At 44.1% G+C, this 24,705-nt stretch overlaps 1 protein-coding gene across 1 annotated transcript in view; it reads left to right on the top strand.

The window, feature by feature from the left end:
• The window catches only part of LAT2 (linker for activation of T cells family member 2), a 36,409-nt gene extending 12,901 nt beyond the window's left edge, over window positions 1-23,508 (top strand). The window contains exons 5-14 of the mRNA XM_077836938.1: window positions 3,563-3,606; window positions 6,453-6,507; window positions 7,128-7,165; window positions 9,208-9,246; window positions 11,458-11,488; window positions 12,536-12,591; window positions 16,249-16,314; window positions 16,988-17,050; window positions 18,002-18,062; window positions 19,957-23,508. Of these exons, the coding sequence (XP_077693064.1) occupies window positions 3,563-3,606; window positions 6,453-6,507; window positions 7,128-7,165; window positions 9,208-9,246; window positions 11,458-11,488; window positions 12,536-12,591; window positions 16,249-16,314; window positions 16,988-17,050; window positions 18,002-18,060 (451 nt within the window). The 3' untranslated portion in view covers window positions 18,061-18,062; window positions 19,957-23,508. The remainder of the gene's footprint in view (window positions 1-3,562; window positions 3,607-6,452; window positions 6,508-7,127; window positions 7,166-9,207; window positions 9,247-11,457; window positions 11,489-12,535; window positions 12,592-16,248; window positions 16,315-16,987; window positions 17,051-18,001; window positions 18,063-19,956) is intronic.
• Window positions 23,509-24,705: the final 1,197 nt, after the last annotated feature.

Genomic DNA, 24,705 nt, shown 5'->3' with positions numbered 1-24,705 from the left:
ATCCTGTCTGGGGTTAGAGAGATGTCCTGGCTTGCTGAAATTAAACCAAGAGCCTGAATGTATTCCTGGTCCAGTGAAGTCAGTAGCAAAACAACCATTGACTTGAGAGGGGTCAAGATTTCACGTTCCATTTCTATAGCTGGTTTTTGGTTGTTGCTTTTTTTTGCAACCCCCGTGACACACCCACACAGTCACAAGGAATCTAAACAGGGGACTTTGATTGAAAGCACCCCCGATAGCCGCCAAACTGCCAGCTATAGGAAGAGGACTGATCGGAATGAATAGATTCTGTGTTAGATTAATAGCTATGCTACTGGAAGAAAGAGGGAGAGATTTTCGCAGGCACAAAGGGGAGTTGAGTGCCCAGTGCCCATTGAAAGTCAGAGTTGAAGGCCAGAAGGGACCATCACGTCATCTAATCTGAGCTCCTGTCTAACACCCGCTAGCATCCGCTCACCAAACCCAACAACTGAAATGAGACTGAAGTGTTACAGCCCACAGGAGACGTAACCATTATGTGTCACAGGGGAGAATAGGAGGGGCATCAGTGCCTGAGGCCCCCACGATGGCAGGGAAATGATTAAGTGAGGTATACCCAGATTATCCTGGCAAGTGACCCCCACCCATTCTCAGCCGAGGAAGGTCAAAACTCCCAAGGTCAGTGGCAATCTGATGTGGGGGAAAATCCTTCCCAGCCCCAAGTAGGGCGATCAGCTAGACCAAGGGTAGGCAACTTATGGTACGCGTGCCAAAGGCGGCATGCAAGCTGATTTTCAGTGGCATTCACACTGCCCGGGTGCTGGCCGCTGGTCCGGGGGGCTCTACATTTTAATTTAATTTTAAATGAAGCTTCTTAAACATTTTTAAAACCTTATTTACTTTACATACAACAATAGTTTAGTTATATATTATACATTTATAGAAAGAGACCTTCTAAAAACGTTAAAATGTAAGACTGGCACGTGAAATCTTAAATTAGAGTGAATAAATGAAGACTCGGCACACCACTTCTGAAAGGTTGCCGACCCCTTAGCTAGATCCTGCACATGTGAGCAAGAACCAGCCAGCCAAGCACCTGAGAGGATGCTTGGCACCACCTCAGAGTCCTGTCCCTTTCTGTCCAACATCCCATCTCCGGCTGTGACCAGCCCTGATGCTTCAGAGGAAGGAGACCAACCCACTCCCAAAGACATTGGGTTGGGCTGGGGAAGTAAATGGGAGCTGAGTGCTCAAATCCCATTAGTGCTTTGAAAACCTCCCCCAGTGTATGTACCCACAGTAACAGATCATCTTTAGTGTTACCGCTCTGCTGTGTTCCCTTCCCTTTGGTGTGTCACCTTCTTTTTTTAAATATTACCACAGCAAAATGCATGGTCAACAGCTCTCTTACCTTATTTAAAAAAAAAAAAAGTGAAAAACATGATGCTTGTCTTCCGAAAAGACCGAATAAACCAGGGGTGGGCAAACTACGGCCCAGGGGCCACATCCAGCCCTCCAGGCATTTTAATCCAGCCCTCGAGTTCTTGCCGGGAAGTAGGGTCTGGGGCTTGTCCTGCTCTGGCGCTCCAGCCGGGAGCAGGGTCAGGGTCTTGCCCCGCTCCACACGGCTCCTGGAAGCAGCGGCATGTCTAGGAGCAGCCAGGGGCCTCCGCACGCTGCCCCCGCAGCTCCCATTGGCTGTGGACCACAGCCAACGGGAGCTGCAGGAGCAGTGCCTGCGGACAGGGCAGCTCACAGAGATGCCTGGCCGCACCTCTGCATAGGAGCAGATGGGGGGACATGCTGCTGTTTCTAGGAGCTGCTTGAGGTAAGCGCTGCCCAGAGCCTGCACCCCTGAGCCTCTCCTGTGCCCCACCCCCTGCCCCAGCCCTGATCCCTCTCCTGCCCTCTGAACCCCTTATGCCCAGTCCCACCACAGACACCAGTCTGTACCCCCAGCCAGAGCCCTCCTGCACCCCAACCCCCAATTTCATGAGCATTCATGGCCCGCCATACAATTTCCATACCCAGATGTGGCCCTTGGGCCAAAAAGTTTGCCCACCCCTGGAACAGACCCAAGGTATGCAAGAGGTTAAACTTTCCTTCTGGGCTTTGTGGACCTGTCTCTAGAACCTTTTGAATTCTATTGCAAGTCTGCACATACTTTATGTCAAAATGCTTCCATGATGGGATGGAAAGAGTCAAAATCATTATTGTTTTCTGGACCAGGATTATCTCTTCATCACACCTGGCTTTGCCCCCATCCTTGGGTTCCCTCCCCAGCTCCTGTTGTGTGTTCAAGGGTCATTGGCAATGCTCCCATTGACGTCAAAGGTCACAAGATCAGATCCATAAAGAGGCTGAAAATAGAGCTGGGTGAAATTTTTTTGACTCCTAGTTTGTTTGCTGAAAATGAAGTTTTGGTTGACCCGAAAGTGTTCATGAATGTGACATGATGTCACCAAAAATTTTGGCCAAAAAATATGTTTGGGACTTAGGCTCCATTCATAACACAGCCAGAGGAGAGGAGGAGGAGGAGGCGAAGATGATGGTGGTGCCTCCCTAATACCTATCGTCCTTTGGCTAAGACACTCACCGGGGAGTGCCCTAGTCATTGGACCATAGGGTATTCTGGGTCGGGTCTTTCTCAGTCTCTCCTGTTGCAGCTGTTCCACGTTGTATAAAATACTTGACTAGTCACTGGGCCAGAGAGAGAGTGAGAATGGTTTTTCAGTTCATTGGGCTATAGAGTCAGTTATTTGCCCAGCTCTAGCTGTAAATCAAACAACTTGTCTGCCCCCCTCAGAGAAATATTCACATTTAAAGTGATCAGGGAAGCCCCTTTCTTTGGATTTCAGTTGCAAAAGCCTTCGTGCTGATGTGCTGTGAAATATAAGCCTCCTCTTTCCTTAGCTTCCACTTTCATACCCTTAGTGGCTTCTGCCACAGTCTTATGCAGGAGTCTCAAACTCAAATCACCACGAGGCCCACATGAGGACTAGTACATTGGCGCATCACTGACACTTTTTCATACAAAGATACAAAAGCCCTCTCCTACCCCCGGCCCCGCCCCCACTCCACCCCTTCCATGAGGCCCTGCCCCTGCCCCACCTCTTGCCACCCCTTCCCCGCCCCCATTCCAACCCCTTCCCCAAAGTCCCCACCCAAACTCTGCTCCTCCCTGCCTCTATTCCAACCTCTTCCCAAAATCCCTGCCACGGCCCTGCCTCTTCTGCGCCTCCTCCCCTGAGCGTGCCATGTCCCTGCTCCTCCCCCATCCCTCCTGGAAAGTCCTAAGTGCCGCCAAACAGCTGTTTGGTGGTGGAAAGCTCTGGGAGGTAGGTGGAGGAGTGGGGACGTGGTGCGCGTGAGGGGGGGCAGAGATGGGAGGCAGGGGGACAGGGGGTGAGGGGAGCTTGGCTGCCGGTGGAGTCGGCGTCTATGGCCGGCTGCAGGAAATGGCCACATGTTTGAGACCCCGGTCTTATGCTTTGTGACATCATCAATGCCCCCCCCGCCCCGCATTGCATGTCTTTCCCTTTAGGACATATTGCATTGGCCAAAACTTTCCCTGTATTTTCAGGCATGAAAACCAGCAGGGATTTGAGGTGATACGATCCCATTCAAGTGAGTATGCATTTTTACAAAACTCTGTAGATATCTGGAAGAATCTTCTTGTAAGTACTGAGAAAGTTTTTCAGGCTGCAGTTTTTGCAAGGATACAAATTTGTGTCTTTTTTTTCATGACCGTGTCCTGCAGTGCAGAGAATTAAATTCCTGTCTCAAAGAATAATGCATTACAGTTGGGAAAGCATGGAAGGTCTAACTGACAGAACCAGAAGGCTGAGATTTTCAAAGCAGACTAAGGTGCCCACTTGGGATTTGGGTACCTAATTCCCCTAAGTTCCTTTAAAATCCCAGCCTAAATATTTAGTGCCACATAGAATCTGTATTGTGAAATGTAACAACATATTGGCTTAGGCTACAGGGTTCCTGCTCTTCTGAGCAGAAACTTAAACTGCCCCTGAAAATGACAGAGAGTGAAGGGGAAACACTTGAACCCAAATTGATACGAATGACTCATTTATCCTTGCCCTGTCACTGCTTCCTGCGGCACATTTGGTTACAAGCTGAACTTTTGGTTTCATCCTAAACTGAGCTGCTGATTGGGTAGGTATTAAAGGTCATCGTAAACAAAGAAGGTGTTGGAAGTTAAGCTTGCTGAGGCACTGGCTTCCCGCTGTAGTCTATCTAAGTACTCCTACCATCCTGAGTGCAGTAATATCACAGCACCAAAGAAAGGCACCATCACTTGGTCCCTTGTTCCTTTGAGTCACCCCAAGGGGACTTCCATTTTGATCTTTTCTTTCCTCTCCTGCTGCCCCTTCTTTCTTTTTTCTCCTTCCTTTGTCTTTCTTTATATTTTCTAGTCTCTTTTTTAAAAAATTTTAATTATTTCCCCCTCTTCTCTTTATTATCATCTTCCGCTCCTACCTCCCTTCCCCTGCTGTTTCTGATTGGGTTTTGGGAAAGCTAATCTGAAAGAAAGAAGTATTATGCCTGGCTCTGAAAGGAGCAAGGTTTGTGCAAAGGAATTACACAGTCTTGAGCTGACTATTGAGAAAACTCTGTCTTCTGGCTCTTGAAGCTGCTTCCTAGTGCCTGAGGACCACAGGTCTCTCGGGAGAGTGCTGTCACACTGAGAGAGGGGAAAGTTTCTTGGGTAACAAGAGCCAATCCAATGGAGCATAGGACTGAGACCTTGGAATGTGCCTGGTGTTCTAATGGCCGCTATTAAAACAAGCAAAGCACTATGGGATTGTGCTGCTGGGGAGATGGGCCTGCCGCATTTTGAACCAATTGCATTTCGAAGCTAGATACCGTGAACTAGAGTAATCCAGCCTAGAGAGCATCATGGCCAAGTCCGTGTTGGACAGGATGTGGTGCAGTCTTCTGGCCAGCTGCAGCTGGAAGATAACGTCTTTTGCAGTGGTAGTCGTTAGAGTATCTAGCAGCAACGAGGAGTCCAGAAGGGTGTTGAGGCTGCAAAGTGACATGAGGATCTGAGCAGCAAGGCTCCCGCCACAGAGCGAGACACTATGGTGGGAGCTGGATTTTCAAAGCATTTTCTTCTCTCTGCCTACAATACCTCTGTCTTGCTGCCTCAAGCAGCTGTTTTACATCCAGGTGCTGACCTCTGAGAGCTGAAAGACGGTGCTGCTAGCTCAGAATGTAAATGAAACAGATCTGGGTGTCCTCCATGTCTTGCTGGGATTTGACTTGATGTCTCAGTTTTCCCCAGCAGTGAGATGCTGTGACTGTCTGGGATGGGGGAAAACTGAGGGAGTGCTCTGGTGGCAGAAGAGCAGTCGTCCAACAGTCCTACCAGGCTGTTCCCTGACAGTAATGGATATGGGTCATCGCAGCAGGTGTCCTTTGACTCCTCCAGTGTCTTTAAAATGGGACAATGCTAAACCATGATCAACAGCAACAAATGCAGTGGAAAGCTCCAGTAATCGGAGCTGTGGATATTCTGCCTCCGATGATCCATCGGTCCAAAGAGTGCTGTTTCTGTTGTACAATGGAATGTGTTCCCAGCCACAGAAGGATTAAACCAGCATAGAGAGAAAGGATAGTTCAGTGGTTATGGTACCTGCCTGGGATTTGGGAGACCTGGATTCAGTTCCCTTCTCTGCCACAAATTCCCTATATGAGCTAGGGCAAGTCACTTAGTATTTACATGCCTCAGTTTCCCCATCTGTAATATGTGGGGATAATAGCAATTTCCAGCCTCACTTGATTACTACAGTGAGAGGGGCCAGAGAAGTCCCTAATATAGATAGGTAGAACTGGGAAGAGGTTTTTATGGCGTGGAGAGAAATTAATTTAAAAATGAACAAAAGTGGGCTGTAGCAACTTACATTTAATAATACTTTGCCTTTCTGCAGCCCTCCAGCCCTGGAGGAGAGTGAGGATTATTAAGCAGCAATGGGCCAAACAATCGAAGAAATCTTTATTTTAACAAGATCTAGGACAACGACAGATGCAATCAAACCTCAGGAGAAGTTGCTGTTGGAGCATCTGGGAGAACCCATAGCGATAGTTTTCAGAGTGGAAGTCTATAAAAAAGAACTGCTAGCAGCTTAGGGATGGAAACTCATGCAAATTTGGAGAAAATGTCAGATAACTTACAGGGGGAAAAGGGACCAGCATAACTATTAAGACTGGAGCTTTATCTAACATGTACTTGTTTGTAGTGGCCTGTTCCTGTTGCTTGTAGATACAACAGGTTTCTATAGTCATTTCCTTCCTTGGCCCATCCTATGCTTTTTAAGTAGGTAATTGAAAAAGTTCTGGATTTCGTAGTCTGCAAATACTTGGCAATCCTTTGCATTTGACTGCTCTGTGCTCAGTTTGAAAACGTGTCTCCTGCTGCCATAACCTTCAACAACTGATTTTATTTCCCATGCCAGTTGCAGTGACAAGGCAAGAGCAAATTAAATTGCCAGACAACATCCCAGTAACAAGGTAGGTGACAAAATAAGATATTTCAGCCAAAATTTGGGCCACTGGGTCCCCCCAAACTTTGAGAAAATTGAGGATTTGGATCTGAACTCCCTGGCTTGGCTTATATTTAATTTACTGCTTATCCTTCCATAATGTTCTAAATCTTCTTGATATCTGCGTTCCAAATGCTTTTATAGCATCCACTAGCATGAATCCTTAAAATCAAGCCACAGAAATGAACTGTCATTGCAGATGAAAGGCAAGTAGTGCAGGAGGTCCTTGATTTTAACCGTTTTGATACTATGAAGCCCTAGCAAACGGATATGGATAATATATGGGAGAAATATTGTGGCTCGAGTATATATTTGTTTATCCACATCCCATTCCAAATACGCCAGTTCTTAGTCCTCAAAATGTCTCCTGTTGCACAGCACCACCAGGAAAAGCTCCGTGGAGTGTGGGGATTGTTCAGCCCATTGGTTGGGGACCACTGTAATATCCAATATTTAATATAGTTTGTATAGAACTGGGATTTAAGCTACTTTCCAGTGTGAATGGCTTGTATCCCAGGGATAGACCTACACAGCGGGAGAAATAGCATTTGCAGGAATCTGTTACATTAATAAATTTATCTCTTTCAGGAAAACCAGTGAGCGACTGCAGGCCTCACGCATTGATGGTAGGTATTTATACAAAAGTATCCATTTCTTTACCTTTTGTCATCTGCCCTGGGTGGGTTGTTACTCTAATACGAAATTAGTGTGTGGGAATATTACAAATCTTTGCCTGTTTATATTGGCAAATGGAACATATATGGTAAAAGATCCCTGACTCCTGTATATGCCTACAATGTTCACGGAAGCTAAGCCCAGGAGAGGATGTTCCGTTCCCATTTATGGTCATCCATTTTGAATTCTGAATGGTGCATTATGGGGACAGGTGTTACCTTGGAAGTAAGTTAGCTAACGCTACAACCTACTCCTATAATAATACCCTAATGCACAAACATTTGTAGAACTATACAAACAAACACAACGAATCTTCATGACACCCTACGTAACTTGTTGGGTGCATGCATGCATCATCTCTGCATGATGGAATGTTGCCTACATTCTCTATCCATATTTTCCCTGTTTAAACCCTTTACCTATGTGACTATTTCTGTCTAGCACCTTTTAGCCCCTTTGAAAACTCTATTTTTAGTTCTCCTCTTCTCTTTTCCTTTGAGACCAAGCTCCTGAGTCTTTCCACAACTTTGCAGATTCTTCAGACCTGATCTCTGTTGCCCTACGCTGCACCCTCCCCTAAGCAATGGCTGTCTTGCTGGGGTGCGGTAGCCAGCTCTGTACACAGTATTCCAGCTGAATTTTCTGAGTGTCCATTGCTGTAGCATGTGGGCAGGTGACCTGGATTTTCAGAGAAGCGGAGCACCTGCATCTCCCAGTAATTTCAACTGAAGTTTTGGTGCTCAACGCTTCTGGGAATCAGGCCCTAAATGTGGTATTAAGTGAAATCCCTCTTCCCCACAATATTCCATACAAACAGCTGCCATCCCTGTGCTGCTGTGAGACAGTGTTCTACCTAGTCATTGGTGAGCAAGGAGTAATACCAGCTCAGCTTTACCCCCTCCTCTTGCTTAGCCAAGGGCTATAGGAGTGGCTACTTGTGAGAATGTGGTGGAAAAAATGCCCTTTTGAAGATCAGGCTTCTCATCCAATGGCCCTAGGACTGGGTTAAACTGCAATCAGGGAGTTTTTCCTGTTGACTTTCTGCTTATATTCATTTATTATCCTCCCGTCCCTTGCTACAAACCCTGTTCCTTTGGGGGAAAGATCTTGCTGATTGCAAATGCGGAGCCCTTCCAACAGCTTAAACATCCCAGTAATAATAATAATTAATAATAATAGATAACTCGGGTGGACCACAGCTTTTCCTAAAATGTGTGTCTCGCACCACACCCTGGTTTGATCTGCAAACCAGGGCTCTGCTGAAATACCAGAGGGGAGGGAGTTTTCACATCTTTGGTCCCCCGTACAGCTGTTCCCAGAAGCACCTTGCCGGCCATGGAGACAGAGTCCTTAAGTGTTCTGTCCAAGTTTTCGAGCCCCTTTCTAGGTAGTATGTGAGGACCTCACAAATATTGAATGAATGTATCCCCAGACCCCCTATTGAAGTCTGTCGGTCTGTTGTTACCCTCACTTTGCGGACGGGAAACTGGGACACTGAGATTAAGTGACTCCCCCAAGCTCACAGAGGAAGTCTGTGGCGGAGCTGAGAATTGAAACGAGCTGTACTCTGTCTCAGACCAATGCTCTAACCACAGCGCTACCCGCTCTGCCCGGGGTAGAGTTTAGCAAGGGTCTTAGAGAGAAGCAGTCGTATTGCCACTTTTGTTTTGGATTCTAGTCTCTGCTACTGTAGCTTGCTATCTCATGTTTCTGTTTTTCCTACAGTGTTGCACTGAGCTGATGATGTTGGTGATTCTTCCTCTCTCACCCCCAAATCTATTTCCTAATTAGTGACCTAGATGGCTCTTCCTGTTCGAGCATTTCCCCAGCTTGGTCCCATGTTCCACAATTCATCATTTCTCCTTTCTTTTTATACTGAGCTCTATTTCACATCTCGTGGCTTGATTGCCTCCGAATCTGATTTCATAGCCCCTGTAATTGCTAGCTAGCATATCACGGCTAACGTACAATGTCAACATGTGCTCTCTTCTAGGTGACAGTGCAGAGCCCAGATACCAAAATTTCAGGAGAGGTAAACATTACAACTGCAGCAAAATTCAGTTAGGCTGAGAACAATTCGGCCTTAGTATAAGTAACTCCCATTGAAGTCAATAGACCTTGCGCCCACTTATGCTAGGACTGGATCTACTCCTCTGTTTAAAATAACAGTGGGAAAATGAAAAGCTGTGATCCCTGCTTTACTGTATGTGGGTGTTTCTGCTTTCTAAACCTAAATTAGATGGAAGGTCACCAGCCTTTGGAAGCAACATCACATTTCTGTTCCTGTCCCTTCTCTGAGTGGAGAATCTGTTAGTACATGGGCTGGCTTCCCTTGGAGTTGCTAATCACACCCTGCCTGTATTCAGATGTGTCAGGATATTTCTTAGGCTAAAAGATGTTCCCCAGCTGTAAAATGGAGGTCAGAATGCTGCCTTTCTCCTCTCCTGTCTATTTAGATTGTAAGAGCGGCAGGGACTGTCTCTTAGTAGCATCCATAGCACAACAAGTTTCTAATCTCAGATGGGGCCTCTGGATGGTACCGTAATACAAATAATTAATAATAATAATAATAATAATAGAGGTAGCAGGAAGAAGGCATTTCCTGCTGTCCGAATTCCCTTCGTTAGTATTTTATTCTTTAATGCATAGGAATATAGTAATTATTCCAGTCTTGAGGTCTCCAGCAGCACAGCTCTATAACGGACACTTTATCTTTGGAGGAAGATAGGGCTGATCGGGGCACTAGCCCACTGTGCAATGATAGAGTGAGGCAACCATGACAAAGGCCACAGATGATTATGTTGAAGCCCAAACGATGGCATTGCTCAGTATGTTTTTTATAGAGGAGCTCATTGAATCCTTTTGTTTAACTATTTATGCCACTTGACCAGGCCTCATAGTCCTTGAGGACAGTGGCTCTCAGCCTTTCCAGGCTACTGTACCCCTTTCTGGAGTTTGATTTGTCTTGTGTACCCCAAGTTTCACCTTGCTTAAAAACTACTTGCTTACAAAATCAGACATAAAAATACAGAAGTGTCACACCACGCTATTACTGAAAACTTGCTGTCTTTCCCCTTTTTACCATATAATTATAAAATAAACCAATTGGAATGTAAATATTGAACTTACATTTTCAGGGTATACTACATAGAGCAGTACAAACAAGTCATGGTCTGTATGAAATTGTAGTTTGTACTGACTTCGCTAATGCTTTTTATGTAGCCTGTTGTAAAACTAGGCAAATCTCTAGATGAGTTGAGGTACCCCCTTGAGCACCTCTGCATACCCCCAGGGGTACACGTACCACTGGTTGAGAATCACTGCTTTAGGATAACCTAGACTATATGCTAAATTACTCTTTACCTAAAACAAAGCCCCTTAAATTCTCTTTCCCTGGGCTCTTACAGTACATCTACACTGAATAAAACTCCCACGGCTGGCCCACATCAGCGGCCTCGGATGTGGGATGTGGAACTATCAAATTGTTATGTAGATGTTCAGGCTTGGGCTGGGACCCTCCCTGCTTGTGAGGTCTTAGAGCCCAGGCTCCAGCCCAAGCTTCTACACTTCAGTTTTACAGCCCTGCACCCTGAGCCCCACAAGCCCACGGCAGCTGACGAGGATCAGCTGCGGGTGTTTTATTGCCACGTAGACATACCCATAGGGTCCAGTCCTGCTCCCATGGAAGTCAATGGCAAAACTTGCATTGAATGCATGCTTAGTTCAAGGATGTGAGGCTGGATGTGGCTTGCTCAAGATTTTAAGCCTGCTCAGATGCTTCTCTTGAGGTGTCTGAGTGGCAAGCTTGCGAGTGATGCCCTTTGGTTAGTTCACTTTGAAGATTCTGGGCAGTGCATTAGAAAGCAGCAGGGTGGGGCGTGCAGAGAAGAAGGTGTTGCAGAATGGGGTGTGGGGAGGAGATGAGGAACACCAAGACAAGAGAACAGGAAGGTGAGACTGGTGCAGAATGTGCAACAGTACATTGTGGGGGGGGAGAAGTGTTAATTTTTCAGAGACAAGAGATACACAGATCCAGTAAAAAACTGAGTGAGAAAGGAAAGAGCTGGAATTCTTGTCTGAAGGGAAGCAATCGCCTACAGATGTTCCTGGAGAATCTAACCTGGCCCTGTGTGTTTCTAAGTGCATAGACTTTTTCTGGATCAGTTTTGTGGTTTTATTTTGATTTTGCACTGTGAGAAATGTCCCTGAGACTGTGCTAATGGCAAACGATTTGTACTTGCAGAAGACAACCAGGAACTGGATGCTGCCTATGTGTAAGTCAATCTTTCTCTCATCCACCAGGACATTGAATCTAATCTCTTTAGTCTCCCTTGCTAATGGTAGCTTTGAATTGTAGGATGTTACAGTGGGTTTAGTTCATCTTCTTAAAGAGGAAATTAAATTCCAAAGATTTGGGTTCTGAAGCAGAGCTTTGAAGATCATGACATTCCTGTGGTTTCATTATTCAGATTATGCATAGCTCTGTTAATTTCACACTCTCTCTAAGACCTTGCAGTGGGCCACAGTACTGCGAGCCATTGTTTCCGCTGTGAATAGTAACTTGCTATTGCGGTTACTCTCAGAAGAATATGCAAGATCTCAGGATGGGAATGAAAAATCTGTCCTAAGTGCTTCTGAATTTGTCATGAATAACCTATGGGAAGCCAGGTGCTAAGCAGGATACAAGCACAGAGAAGGTGTTCCATGTCCAAGTTCTGCAGTTGTACCTAACTCGTATTGAATATGACTTCCATTGTATCATATTAGCCTTTAGTGCAGCTCACACCTGAACGTGAAACTACATATCTTGTAGTCTGTGTAGTATTAGAACCATGAAGAATACAATTAGCTTGTTTCAAGAATGATATTGGACAAGGAGCCAATCACTTACAAGAAACATACCCGTGCCAGATGCAACCAAGATACAGAAAACCAAATACTTCACCTTCACATGGACCTACTACTGTAGAATCTACCTATTAGATTAATCACAGAAATGGACAGCGGTATTGATGTGGGTCACAGAAATGTCATTTAAAAGAAGTAGCTTTGGGCTGCCTCTCTGGAAGTTTTGTATTTGGTTTACTCAGTTAGATGTGTATTGCCCAGGAGATGAGGCAGCTTCTGATAGTTGTGGCAACTTTAAGGAAAATTTAAGATTCTGGGAAGAGAAGGCTCTATGGCTCTTTCTGATTGATTTGGGGTCATGGGGTGGCTGGGAAATTGGGGTCCCACGCATGAGTAAGGTGAGTGGGATTTTGCCCCAAGTGCCATCTCAAAGGCAGAAAATATCTAAGACTGAGATGTTTTATCTTTTCCAGCAACCCTATAGCTACAGATTACTACAACTGTGGGATGTTCTTGAGACCACCAAATGGTATGTTCACAAGACAGACAAATGAATGACTGTTTATTCAATCCTATTATGGACGATAAAACCAGTGAAGTATTTCCAGCCAGCGAGGTTATAGTGTGGGTTTAGAATGAGCTGGAAACAGACAATTTTCTTCTTTTATCTTTCTCCTTTGTTACAGTATGGTTTGACACAATTTTAGTTAAGGAACAGACATATGGCTCATGGGCAGCAAGGGGTTAAAAGTTATTGTGGCAGGACGGGGAATACAAAAGGAGTGTTCTACAGAGCGGCAAAACCACTGAAAAGCTGTGACACGCTTCAGGGCTATGGTCAGGTGCCATCCTTCAGTGCAAATCAGCTGTTTATTTTCATTAAGCCCTGGTTGGCTTCAGGCCAGTGGCAGATCATTGCCTGAAGCCGCAGGTAGTCCAGAGCCAAAGCCCTGAATGTTCAAAGGTGATGCTATCCCTGCCTAACAGCGGCACCATCAAGTGCTTGTCTCAGTGGCGTACAGTAGGTGGTGCAAACAAAATCAGCCCCAAGCCCAGGCAAGTCAGGAAAGTGATTTGGGCACTGCTGTCCTATACCAAGCACCTTACATTCACAGGGGAATTCCCTGAGGTTTAACATTCACAGGGGAATTCTCTGAGGCAGCTGGCTGTCCCGGGGAAGAGAATACAAAGTGCCACAGGTCTTAAATCTCCAATGGTCACTTTGTTTTTCAAACCATATGATATTCTGTGTTCTCATAACTTGAAAGGTGCATCCACCTAGGCCCTGACGCCACACACGCTTATCGATGTGCTTCCCTGGATGCACTGGGAGGGATTAATCCCGTTTGGCTACCTGAAGTGTCTCAAGCTACTCCCGAGAGTAAATGCTTGCAGGTCCTGGACCTTGGGGCTGATCCTGCAGCTCTCATCCTCACAAGCGGGCCCACTGCAGTAAGTGGGCCTGCTCTTGTAAGTGAGGGATGCAGGACGGTGCCCCAGATCTCTACTGTTAGGAACACTAATCAGTGTTAAATACAGAACAGATGAGGTAGCAAGTCTGGAAGCTATGTTTAGAGAGACGTATACTTTAACGGGGCTCCATGCAGGCGCAGCTAAACCCATTGCAGAATTGAAAGCTCTTCAGGGCAGAGGTTGTCTCTTTGTTATATGTTTGTACGGTGCCGTGAACAATGAAGCCCTGACCCCTAGGCAATACCATAATAAAAACAATAATTAATAATCATCATAATTAGGGTCCTATTTTGTCTAGGGTCTTTCATGAAAACTCTGTCCCAAATTGCTTCTGCAAAACTAAATCCTGTAATACACTTAGAGTTAAATAAGTTGTAACAGAAAGAGGTGTTTAATACACTGTTCTTAAAAGTACAAAAAAGAGGTTAACTAATTTAAGTAGTCTGTCACCAGAAGGTGGATGTGGTGTAAAGACCTTTAAAAAAACGTATCTGACTTATTTGTTTAATTATTATTCTTTTATATTGTGGTAGTTACCACAGAACTTCATGGAGATCAGGACCCCATTGTGCCTGGTGCCATACATATGCATACTAAATGGCAGTCTTTGTCCCAAAAACTTGCAATCCGAGCAATGTCTGTAATTATTTTGTTTTTCTATTTTATAAAACTAGTGTTTGAGGACTGTGTGAAAATTATGGGCAGGAGGAGACTCTCAAAAAACGCAGTGCAGATGCTGCATGTGTGAAATTCTGTGAAATGGCCATTTTGATATCCTAAAGTGTGCAAAACTTATCTGAAATTTTATCTGATTCTGACACCATTTTTGGATAATCCATTTTTTTGTCCGAAAGAAATTTCAAAACTTTGTCTGTTTTCCATTCAAAGATGGTCTTATTTTTGAGGGGAAAAAAAAGAAAAAGAAACATATTCCTGGCATGGTTTTTTTATGTGTGTGGTAAAAAGTAACTATTTGGGGAGGGATATTCCATTTTGTGCCATAGGAGGGGTTAAAGCAAGATGGAAAGTGATTGGCATGTCTATTTGCAAGAATGAATAGCTGCAGAATCTTCCTAACTTTGATGTGGTGACCACATCAACTGTTATATTTTCTGCATCTGTGGATGTACATTTCAGATAGTAAACTGCAGGCAGTTGCTCGTGTGGTTTAACTGCCCATGTACATCATGGTTGGTTTTTAAACAGATTCTAATTATAAATATTATTTAATGCCTGTACTTGAGCCTTTCTCTCAGCCAATAGTCTCTCTCAGCTGTGGTGCTAATCTGAAAATAGACAGTGGTAGTTAGAAAAACGTCCTTTAAAACCAGCAATCGGTGCCCATTTGATCTGGAAGCCACTGACCGACAGTAAACACAGACAGCTCCCATCACCATTACTTTTTTGAGAGAGCAGTTTCAGAGTAGGCAGTAATGACGGAAACTTATTCTCTCATGGTTCGTTGGCGAGCGTTTCCATCCAATTCACTGAATCTGTGTCCTTGTCCCAAGAAAACCATCCTTTGTTATTAGTCTCAGCAGAGAGGCCAAGGAGTGATTTGGCCATGGAAAATGAAGAATCCTTTCACCCCAGAAATGGTCTCTATCTGGTTAGGTGGAGCAGTGCACAGCAGATGCAGGTTTCTCAACTGCCCGGCTGCCTTGTGGGCTCAGTAGGTAACATTGGTTTCAAGCCTGCCAACTGGCATGTTTACATACAACTCAGACAACTTTACTATACTCATAGTTAAAGCAATACAACTTCCTAGTGTGGATACAGTTTAAAAGGGCTTATACTGGGCTAGCTAATTTCCCATACAGGAAAGGAAATATACTATGTCAGTGTAAGGCACTGTTATACTGCTATAACTGCATGCACTAGAGAGGTTGAGGGTGCAGGAGGGTGCTCTGGGCTGGGACCGAGGGGTTCAGAGGGCTGGAGGGGGATTGGGGCTGGGGAAGGGGGTTGGGGTGCAGGAGGGGGTCAGGGGTGCTTACCTCAAGCAGCTCCCAGAAGCAGTGGCATGTCCTCCCTCAGGCTCCTACACGGAGGCGGAGCCAGGCGGCTCTGCGCACTGCCCTGTCCGCTGGTGCCGCCCCTGCAGCTCCCATTGGCCGCGGTTCCCGGTCAATGGGAGCTGCGGGGGCAGTGCTTAGGGTGGGGGCAGTGTGCCTCAGAGCCCCCTGGCTGCCCCTACATGTAGGAGCCAGAGGGGAGATATGCCATTGCTTCCGGAAGCCATGTGGAGCAGGGCAAGCCCCAGACCCCACTCCCCAGCAAGCGCTTGAGGGCCAGATTAAAATACCTGGAGGGCTGGATGCGGCCCCCCCGGGCCATAGTTTGCCCACCCCTGCTCTATTATCATCCAGCAGATGCTCCCAGCCTCTCTAAACTCTGTCATGAACACCCAGTCTTGCTCTCCTTGAGGCCAGCGGCAAAACTCCAGTTGATTTCAATGCAGGATCTGATCCCATGTTAACATGGTAAAGGGATTATACTAAAAGTGAATATGCCTCACAAACTCCAGTTCTAGCACAGTCTTTTACAGTGACCTTTCTGCTAACTTCCTTAAGTAGTGCATTTGTTTCTTTGTGGTAAACACCACTTCTCCACTGGTGGATGGTGCTGAAACTTAGTGTTGTACACAGAGCCATGCGCGGAGAGCTCTCACCATCATCCAACACATTAAGTCCTTCCTTTTTATCTCTTACAGAAAAGGAAGAGGATTCCTGTTCCTATCAAAATGTTGTGATCGGGGCATCCAATAGCACTGAGTCTGGTAAGTGTCCGCTTTCGGGGGATGATTACTGTGTGTATTGCAGTGGTGCTGAGAAGCCCCAGTCACGGAGCAGGGCCCCCGATCACTTCGCTTAAAGTAAAGCTTTAAAAGCTTTACTCACATAGACCTTTATCGTGAAATGAGCTCCATATAGGTAGTTCCCCACATGGAATCCAGCTGAAGTCATTGGGGCTCTGCACAGAGTTCATTGTAGCTTTGGTTTCAGTGAAGAAGAGGGGGAATTCTGCTTAGAGATTATGAACTTCTGAGAACATTTATCTCTGGGATATTTTTTCAGAATTGTGGATTAATTTTGACTTTTGATATTATATGCTGTGTTGATAACACCTCAGAATCTGATCACAATTAACTTTGTGATTACATTGGGTATAATGGGCAGCAGTAGCATCAACAGGCAGGTCTAACCCATGCCTGGGAAGAAAAACAAGACAAAGCACACGCTAAACTGGGAAGTAGATGAGATGGTGATGACCAGACATGGGAGTGGAGTTGCTCCACATTAAAATGCACAAGCCCACAGGTGTGACTGGGAACTCAGCCTTGTCCAAATGGTTACATTTTTAGAGGGTGGAAGTGAGACATTTCAAAGAACGGTTCCACATTCTTAGTCCACTTGCTTTCATTGCTCTGTGCACACTTTTCTTGCTCACAGATGATGTGGAGGACTATGAGAATAGTGCATCTATAAAGATATGGCAACAATCAAATATGTCAGGTATGTTCTGAAACTATTGTTGTTTAATATTTTTACAGTAGCACCTCAATGGGGTCCCATTCTGCGAGCTGCAGATGAAGACATGACCCCTGCCTCGAGAGATTTTCCTTGTACTTTTCCTGTACAGTCATGATAATAGAAACATTTTAAAAAGTAATTGCACATTGTTGCATATCTTAGCAATGATTTTGAGTACTAGCTTGGAATCTTTACGTGACTCTTGCCTTTCTGATATTTAAGGGAGCACAGACAGAGTTGGAAGGCCTAAAATTTGACTGAGATCCCCCAGCAGGCCCTTACAGAAGACTGTCTCTTCTCTTATTTCAAACCTTCTCAGTTTTTAACTCTCCATGCTGCAAACTCTGCCTTGCTTTTGGAGCCCTAAGACCAGGAAACAAACAAGCAACAGTAACTTTGTATCTTATGTCCCTGGACTATGAAGCTCCCTGATGGGCCAGCAGTAATTATGTCAGCATAAAAGCCTTGGTTAGGTTAATTTTTTAAAACAGAGGTTCAATTGGATATGTAGCTTCCCATGAGCACATAGGGATAGCTTTGGTTGTGATATGCGCTGTTGAGTGTATTTAGGAACTTCTCGTATCTGATTTGGGGATGCTCTAAGCAAACCGTTTCTTGATTTTGTGTGTGTGCCCTGTTTATAAATCCAGTAGATTGTAATGTCTCTGTGGATCTGTTATGATCTATTCTAAAAATCTACTGAAGGAACACTTGCAAACTGTTGTTACATACAGTCTTGAAGATTTTGCAAGGAGCCTTGATGCTGGAATCTGGTATTTCTTGGCACGTACAGAAAAATGGCTGGTAAGGAACACACAAGCTGATATCAACATCAAGGCTTAAAGAGATTGGCAGGGTGTATAAAGATGTCTGTAAATCAATGCATTTATTGATCAATGCTTTCAATTCCCAATAACAACTCTGTACATTTAGAAAGCCCAGATGATTATCCAGATTACGTTAACTCAGATGTTGCAGCCATGCCGAACTAAAGGTAAAAATAGATACAATTTTTGATCCATTTTTTGTAAACCAAGAGGTTGGGGCATATCAGTTCTTAGATAAATGATTTGCATTCAAACTTGATTCTATAGCAAGGTGGCATTAGCCTATGTTAAAAGCAAACTTGGAAGGAGCGAATCTCTGTATTGGCAGACTCTAAGAAAGCGGGGATGATGTTGCATGTATTGATGTATCCATAATCGGAGTAACAGCATGACAAGTGCTGATTGCCCCTGTTACAGGAATTAACATTTTTGGATCAGCTAGCAAATATCTGGTGCCTATAAAATTATCTGATTGATGCCACAAACCAAGTCATGGCTGTGGCAACGTTAATGATCTGATATTTGTCCTAAATTTCCAAAGCAAGTGGCCATTGTATGACAGTATAGTCCCCGTAAGACTATAACTGAGTGGTACTAGGAGTCTGCTAGAAGTTAAAGTGCATAGTTGTGGGAGAGGAACAGTTTAAAGTTTCAGAGTAACAGCCGTGTTAGTCTGTATTCGCAATGAAGTGAGCTGTAGCTCACGAAAGCTCATGCTCAAATAAATTGGTTAGTCTCTAAGGTGCCACAAGTACTCCTTTTCAGTTTAAAGTTTATCTTTAAAGATGCTGACTGTCCACGTCTTAGCAGCATTTCACAGCTAGGTGGCGCTCTTTGCTTTAACAGAAGCAAAATGACAGTTTGCCATTAGTGATTATTATAAAAGTGAATTAGTTCAGAAAGGGGCATGGGAAATTTGTGTTGGGGAAATTAACTGAAGTTTTTCTTTTTGGTGTGTGTGAAAATTTTACTGAATTACAAGGCACTGTTTTGGACAAATGTAGGGGGAAATCAGATCTACATGAAAGCAGAGAAAAAGGCTACTTGATAACATATGTAAGCTATTCTCCATTTAACCCCCCTTCCAATGGAATTTCAAAGAGGAGGGGATTCAATTTTCATATTAGAGAGGATTAGTCTAGTGGTTTTATTATGGGACTGAGCAAGTTCCAGTCCTCGCTCTGACCAGTCAGTCTGATGCCTCAGTTTCTCTTTGTAAAATGGAAGGTACCTCACTGGATGAGGCAAGGATTAATTAGACCTCTGTAAAGCACGGTAACTGAAAAAAAATCTCTGTGGAAGTCCCCTCGTGAATCTCAGGTAAGCACTTAACACATCATCAGTGCTACCACAAAGAAATAGTAAACAACACTGAATGTTATAAATCAGTGGTTCTCAAGAAAGGGTCTGGGGCCCACTGGGGGCGCCCCAAGCAGGCTTCAGGGGGTCTGCCAAACAGAAGGAAAAAGGTTAAGACCCCCTTTTGTAAATGACTATGGGAGGGGCCATACAAACATCTAATCTACATTACAGAAGTTTTCCCAGTATAGCTATACCAGTAAACCCACCTTGGGTATACACAGCTATACTGCAAAAGGCTGCTTTTGCCAGGACAGCTCATACTGGTTCTGCAAACAAAATAAGCTACCCTGCCAAAAGAACTTTTTTGCCTTTAGATCCGCAACCACATCTGGCACAGCAATGTAATTTCAAAACAAAATCACCCCCCTTGCCAATATACCTATGCTGACAAGAGTTTCTAGTATAGACTTTCCCTTAGTTAGATGGATTTTGCAGGAATGATGGATTCTTAAATTATCTGGACTCCTGGCATCCATATATTTTTGGAACTGTTCAGAGATTCATCAGTTATAACAATTAGGCAACACACACTCCCCACGAATTTTAAATCTTTACATTATCCAGCTCAGACAAAAATCTACCTGAATGATAGCAGCCCAGGGAGAAAACCCTAGCACTGAAAATAAAACGCAAGCAGAAAGTCAATAATGGTATGGGGGAAAAGAAGCAGTGAACTCACTGTCTTTCTTTTATTTCAAGGTACCTTCCCTACAATCTGAAAAAATAGCTGTCGCAAAGTTGCAGAAGCTTGTATTATTTTGAAGACTGCTACACACACACAGTAGAAAGGGTCCTTGGCTTCACGAGTGTAATGGAATCACCTGTTCTCCAAACCCTGCCAAAAGTCGTTAACTAACTTAAAGGACATGGATGCACACTGCTGAAAGTAAATGCGCTGGATCCAGAAGTCCCACAAAAATAACTGGAAAAAGCATATGGAGAAAGCCCACCCCCCTCTCCCCCGACAAGTGAATTTCAGCTGCTTGGTGGATCTTTATGGAAGTCCCCTAGTTACCGAGAGGAAATGCCAAGGTTTTGTTATTCTGTCAGAGTTTCCTCCACATCCATTCAAGGGAGCAATGGCTTGCCTGCTCACCAATGTTTTCTGCTGTCAAGTGTGAAATGAATCTTTAAACCGCTGAGCAGCAACGCAGTTGACAGTTTAACTTGCCAAGTTGACTCGTGTAAGGAGGCATTAAAGCGGATGAATTATATTTCTTGTTTAGTTCCCAATGTAGCAAAGCTCTTGGACAGACACTGCTTCCAACAGAGGGATCGAACCTTCCAGCCAGATGCCAAGTTTTTAGAATAGGAGTAGTTCTGTATAGCTAAGTAATACACTGAAGTGCTCACAAATGGTGAAGGGCCGAAGGCTACTACAAACAAGATCACTGCAGCTACAGATCATATTCAGAGTGCTGTCAGATAGTATCTTTCTTGTGCTTTTGGAATTTATTTTACAGCCATCCATAGGAGTTGAGACAGGTAACAGGGCCCTGATCTCATCTTTACCGCATTGCCAGCCTCAGGAATTGCACCTGCTTTTCAGAATTGCTAGAACTCAGACCTTGCATTTGAACCATGCTTTAGTTCTGACCACTAAAATGTTCAGGAGCATAGCGTTTTACCTGGCAGCATTACACCACATGCTCGTTGAGAGTGAAATGCACCTCTGTGCAGGAAATCAAGGAAAAGCTCATGCACTACTTTAGTCTTAAGTGGTGTACATGCTGGCCTGCTGCATAGGGGTAAACTTCACCCACGGTAGAGTGAGAACGGTTAGGTAAATGCCTAGTAAGGGAGTTTTTAGAACAGCAAGTTATGTGTTGGAGCGACTGTCTCCTGCCAGTCCTAGTTATTGCTAGAAACTTGTTCACCAAGCTTTTATGCTCTGGCATGAACAGGTACTCTCTAACTAGCAGGGAAAAGGGTCACACAAGCAATTTCCTCCCTTTTGTTACCAGTGATTAGAAAGAACCTTGAATAAGGGTAGTAAGAGTCAGCTATGCAGTGGAAGGTATGGACATGAAACCTTTCCTACTACAAATTACTTCACTTATGAAATTTTGCTCTGTGTGGAGGAGTCTATTTGATCTAATCAGTCTATGCACAGTGAGAGTTAAGGTTGAATTTAAGCCTCTTTACAGATGTGGATTTGACATTTCATTTGTATTTGAGACACCTTAATCACAGCAACAAGGTGCCTGTTACTCTTGTGTCTGAAACTAGGAGGCCAATCAAGCATTTTGTAATTAGTGATTGGGGGAAAACTTAATTGCAGCTCCCACTAATGGGTGTATTCCTGAAGTCTCCAAAGAGCAGCAAGACAGGGCCTTTAACGTAGTCCATGTAGGAAAGAGAACTATCTAGAACGTCCTTAACCTCTTAAAAGGGGTACACCTAGTTAGTTTCAGAACAGGAGTTAAACAGGGTCGGTTTTACACCTACTCAAGTTTCCTACCAGTTGGTATCTAGAATCACACTTTCTTTTCTTCTCTGCTGTGCAAAGAGCCCACACAAATAAGGGACACAGACAATAGACTGAGGGTGCAATTTACCTTTGAAGAACAACCCAAAGCCTAATAAACCATTAAAGCCCTAATCTGAAGATTTATGCACTGCATAGACCGTGTCCTGGCTCTTTTGTTGAAAGGTGAATTTCATCCAAAGCGACTGAACAGAAAAGTTCTAACCTTTGTTGTAGAAATATTGTGTTACTTGATAGACCATGCAAAATGTTATGTGACCGGTGATGATGAATGTCCAATATGATACCTCTCAAAACTGCCTCATTTTCAGAAGTGTTGACTCTATAAAGGTGTCTCAAAATTACAATTCAATTCTGAAAATGTTGGTCTCAGTTGTCAGAGAAGTGCAATTGTGTTGATGTGTTCGTTTAAGATTCTGATGTAATACCTGGAGAGAGATGTTCAAATGCTTAAAGTTTAGTGGTAATACAAGTTGCCTGGGATACAGTTAATCAAGTAACAGAACTCTGAATAAGTTCCAGGATTTCGACAGATGTTAGGCCAGGGCAAAACAGGATTTATTGTACTCTGTGCTCAGCAGGGAGAGGTGAATAAACCAAGTAATATTTCCTGGAGCATTTATGGAAAATATTTGTTGCCCAAACAGGAGTTCAAAGTGTGTAAGATAAATGGGGTAGGAGAGTGATTAAAGGAGAAGATACAGATTCTATTCCCCAATCTGCCAGTGTGAAAATGCAGGCAAATCCCCACCTTCTGGTGGTCCTTTGTAAAGCAAGGTAAACCCTTTCTTAGTTTTGTGAAGCACTTTAAAATAAAAAGGGCATCTTTCATTCAAAGGTCACAGTGTGCTGGAACATATCCAGTAAATTTTACAATAAATTATATTGAAGTGATTGGAATTCTACAGTGTAGCTTTTAAAACACACCCACCCATTACTAACATTTCCTTTGTCACCTGTGTACACAAATAAAAGTATCTACAATGACCAGATTGGTTGCCTTTTCAGAAATCTTTAATTTGCAGGCGTACAGGGAATTCAGGGTATGCACAACGTTGGCTGCCAGTGAATGGGAGTAGCATCCAGCCTGTGTGTTCCAGCAACAATCCAGGGAGACGGGGAATAGCGCAAAGCTGAATACATCTACGACCACACCTTCATTCAATCCTGGGGAGTTCTGCTGGAAGCTGCTGATGGTGGGAGGAGGAGAACAGGCAGCAGCTGCTACAGAAGAGGGAGTCACCCTAGATTCTAGACCTCACCAAAAGCTGCTCTTCTCTCCTCTATGGGAATAGGGAAAATGTACAGCTAGGAGATCCCAGTGGAGGATACAATGGGGGCAAAGACCAACCCTATAGGGCCTTGGCCACTGCCCGTGGAAGCCCTTGAACACCTGACTAATCTGCAATTGTAGTTCGTTCCCCTTGCTTCTGACTGGGCCTGTAGTAAATGCTATGAAAATGAGGGTCATTAAGGGCAGAACAGGTTGCCTAGAATACATGGAAAAAGGGGAAGGATTGGGGAAGTGGTTCAGTGCCTTTCATATCTTGCTTGGCTGCCTACTCTATTCAGATTGGTAAACTCTTTGGGGCCAAGACTGTGTGTGTAGAGCATGCAGCAGATTAGGGTCCCAACCTGGATTTTATAGTATTTAATAAATGCATAGTTTATAATTGTACTAAGGAGTTGCTATATACATTGAGAATCAGAAGTGTCCGTGATGATGTACGCAGTTTGATAGAGACTTTGTGAAATACTGTGTTAATTAAATAAAATACTTTGACTCTCTCTTACGTGCTTATAGTGCTGTCGTCATTTGCATTACCAATCAGGACCTAGACCAAGTGTACCTGTCCTTTGGATGCAAAGGCCTCATTCACAGCTTCCCTCTCCATTCCACAGTCTAGAACTACCCTTTCAGAAGAGGAACTTGTCACATCATTCTGCCAAACTGCCTTAACTATTTCCACTTTTTTACATCTGAAAAAATTACAAATCTTTCCTAAACTGAAATCCCTACAGCCAATGAGATTTGTGTATACAGTAATTCACCCAACTCTCATATCTCTTCAGTGAGCAGGGATGTACATAATGCAGCTGAATCAGGCAAGACATTTTCCCCACCTACAGAAGCATGACCAGGTAATCGCCAGCAGCATCAACAATTAATTTGTCTTCCTTCTGTGTATCCATAATTCCTGTAAATTATGAACTTGGGGTATTTTAACATGGCTCCATTTCCAGAAGCCTTCTCTTAGACTTCCTGGAGAGGTGGGTAAAATCTTCACTCCATATTTATATTCCCTTTGTATTTTACAGTTACTGCTTATGAGAGGAACAACTTTATTTGAACTATGAGGAGTCCGCCCAAATACACGTGTTAGTCTTTAAGGTGCCACCGTTTTTGTGGATACAGACTAAGACGGCTTCCCCTCTGATACTTTATTTGAACTGCTTGCTCATTACTTCTGAATCTGAACATGGAAGGGGAGAATAGATGCCTTAGCTTTTAGATGAATTAATCCTACAGGCAAAAGATCAGGCATTCTTCATTTCTCATGATTATTAAGTTAACCCAGGCCAGCAAGAATTGATGCCTAAATCTAGAATGCACCAGCATCTATTTGAGATGGGCACACACTTCAATACTGACACAGTACTTCCATTTTCAAAGGTTCCAAAGGCAGTATCCAAGGGAAGGTGTCACATCGACTACCTCTGCGCTTTATTATACCACACATTTTGTTAGTTGTATTAAAGGTGCCTACTGGATGGTTTCCCTGTTATTCACAGCACAGGTATAGCTCAGATCCTGCTCAATACACCTCAACACGAACCTAGTGAAATCACCTGTGCGCAAAAGGGTAGGTCATTTTCCACAGCCCATTTCATCTTTGGCTTCACTGAGATCTCCAGTCACGATCGGTTGTTTGATGGATACATCTGTCCACTAGGAATGA

Source organism: Eretmochelys imbricata, chromosome 17, assembly GCF_965152235.1.
Source record: "Eretmochelys imbricata isolate rEreImb1 chromosome 17, rEreImb1.hap1, whole genome shotgun sequence".
Lineage (NCBI taxonomy): Eukaryota > Metazoa > Chordata > Testudines > Cheloniidae > Eretmochelys > Eretmochelys imbricata.
Note: the sequence above shows the minus strand (reverse complement) of the source record. Positions and strands in the feature narration are given on the sequence as shown.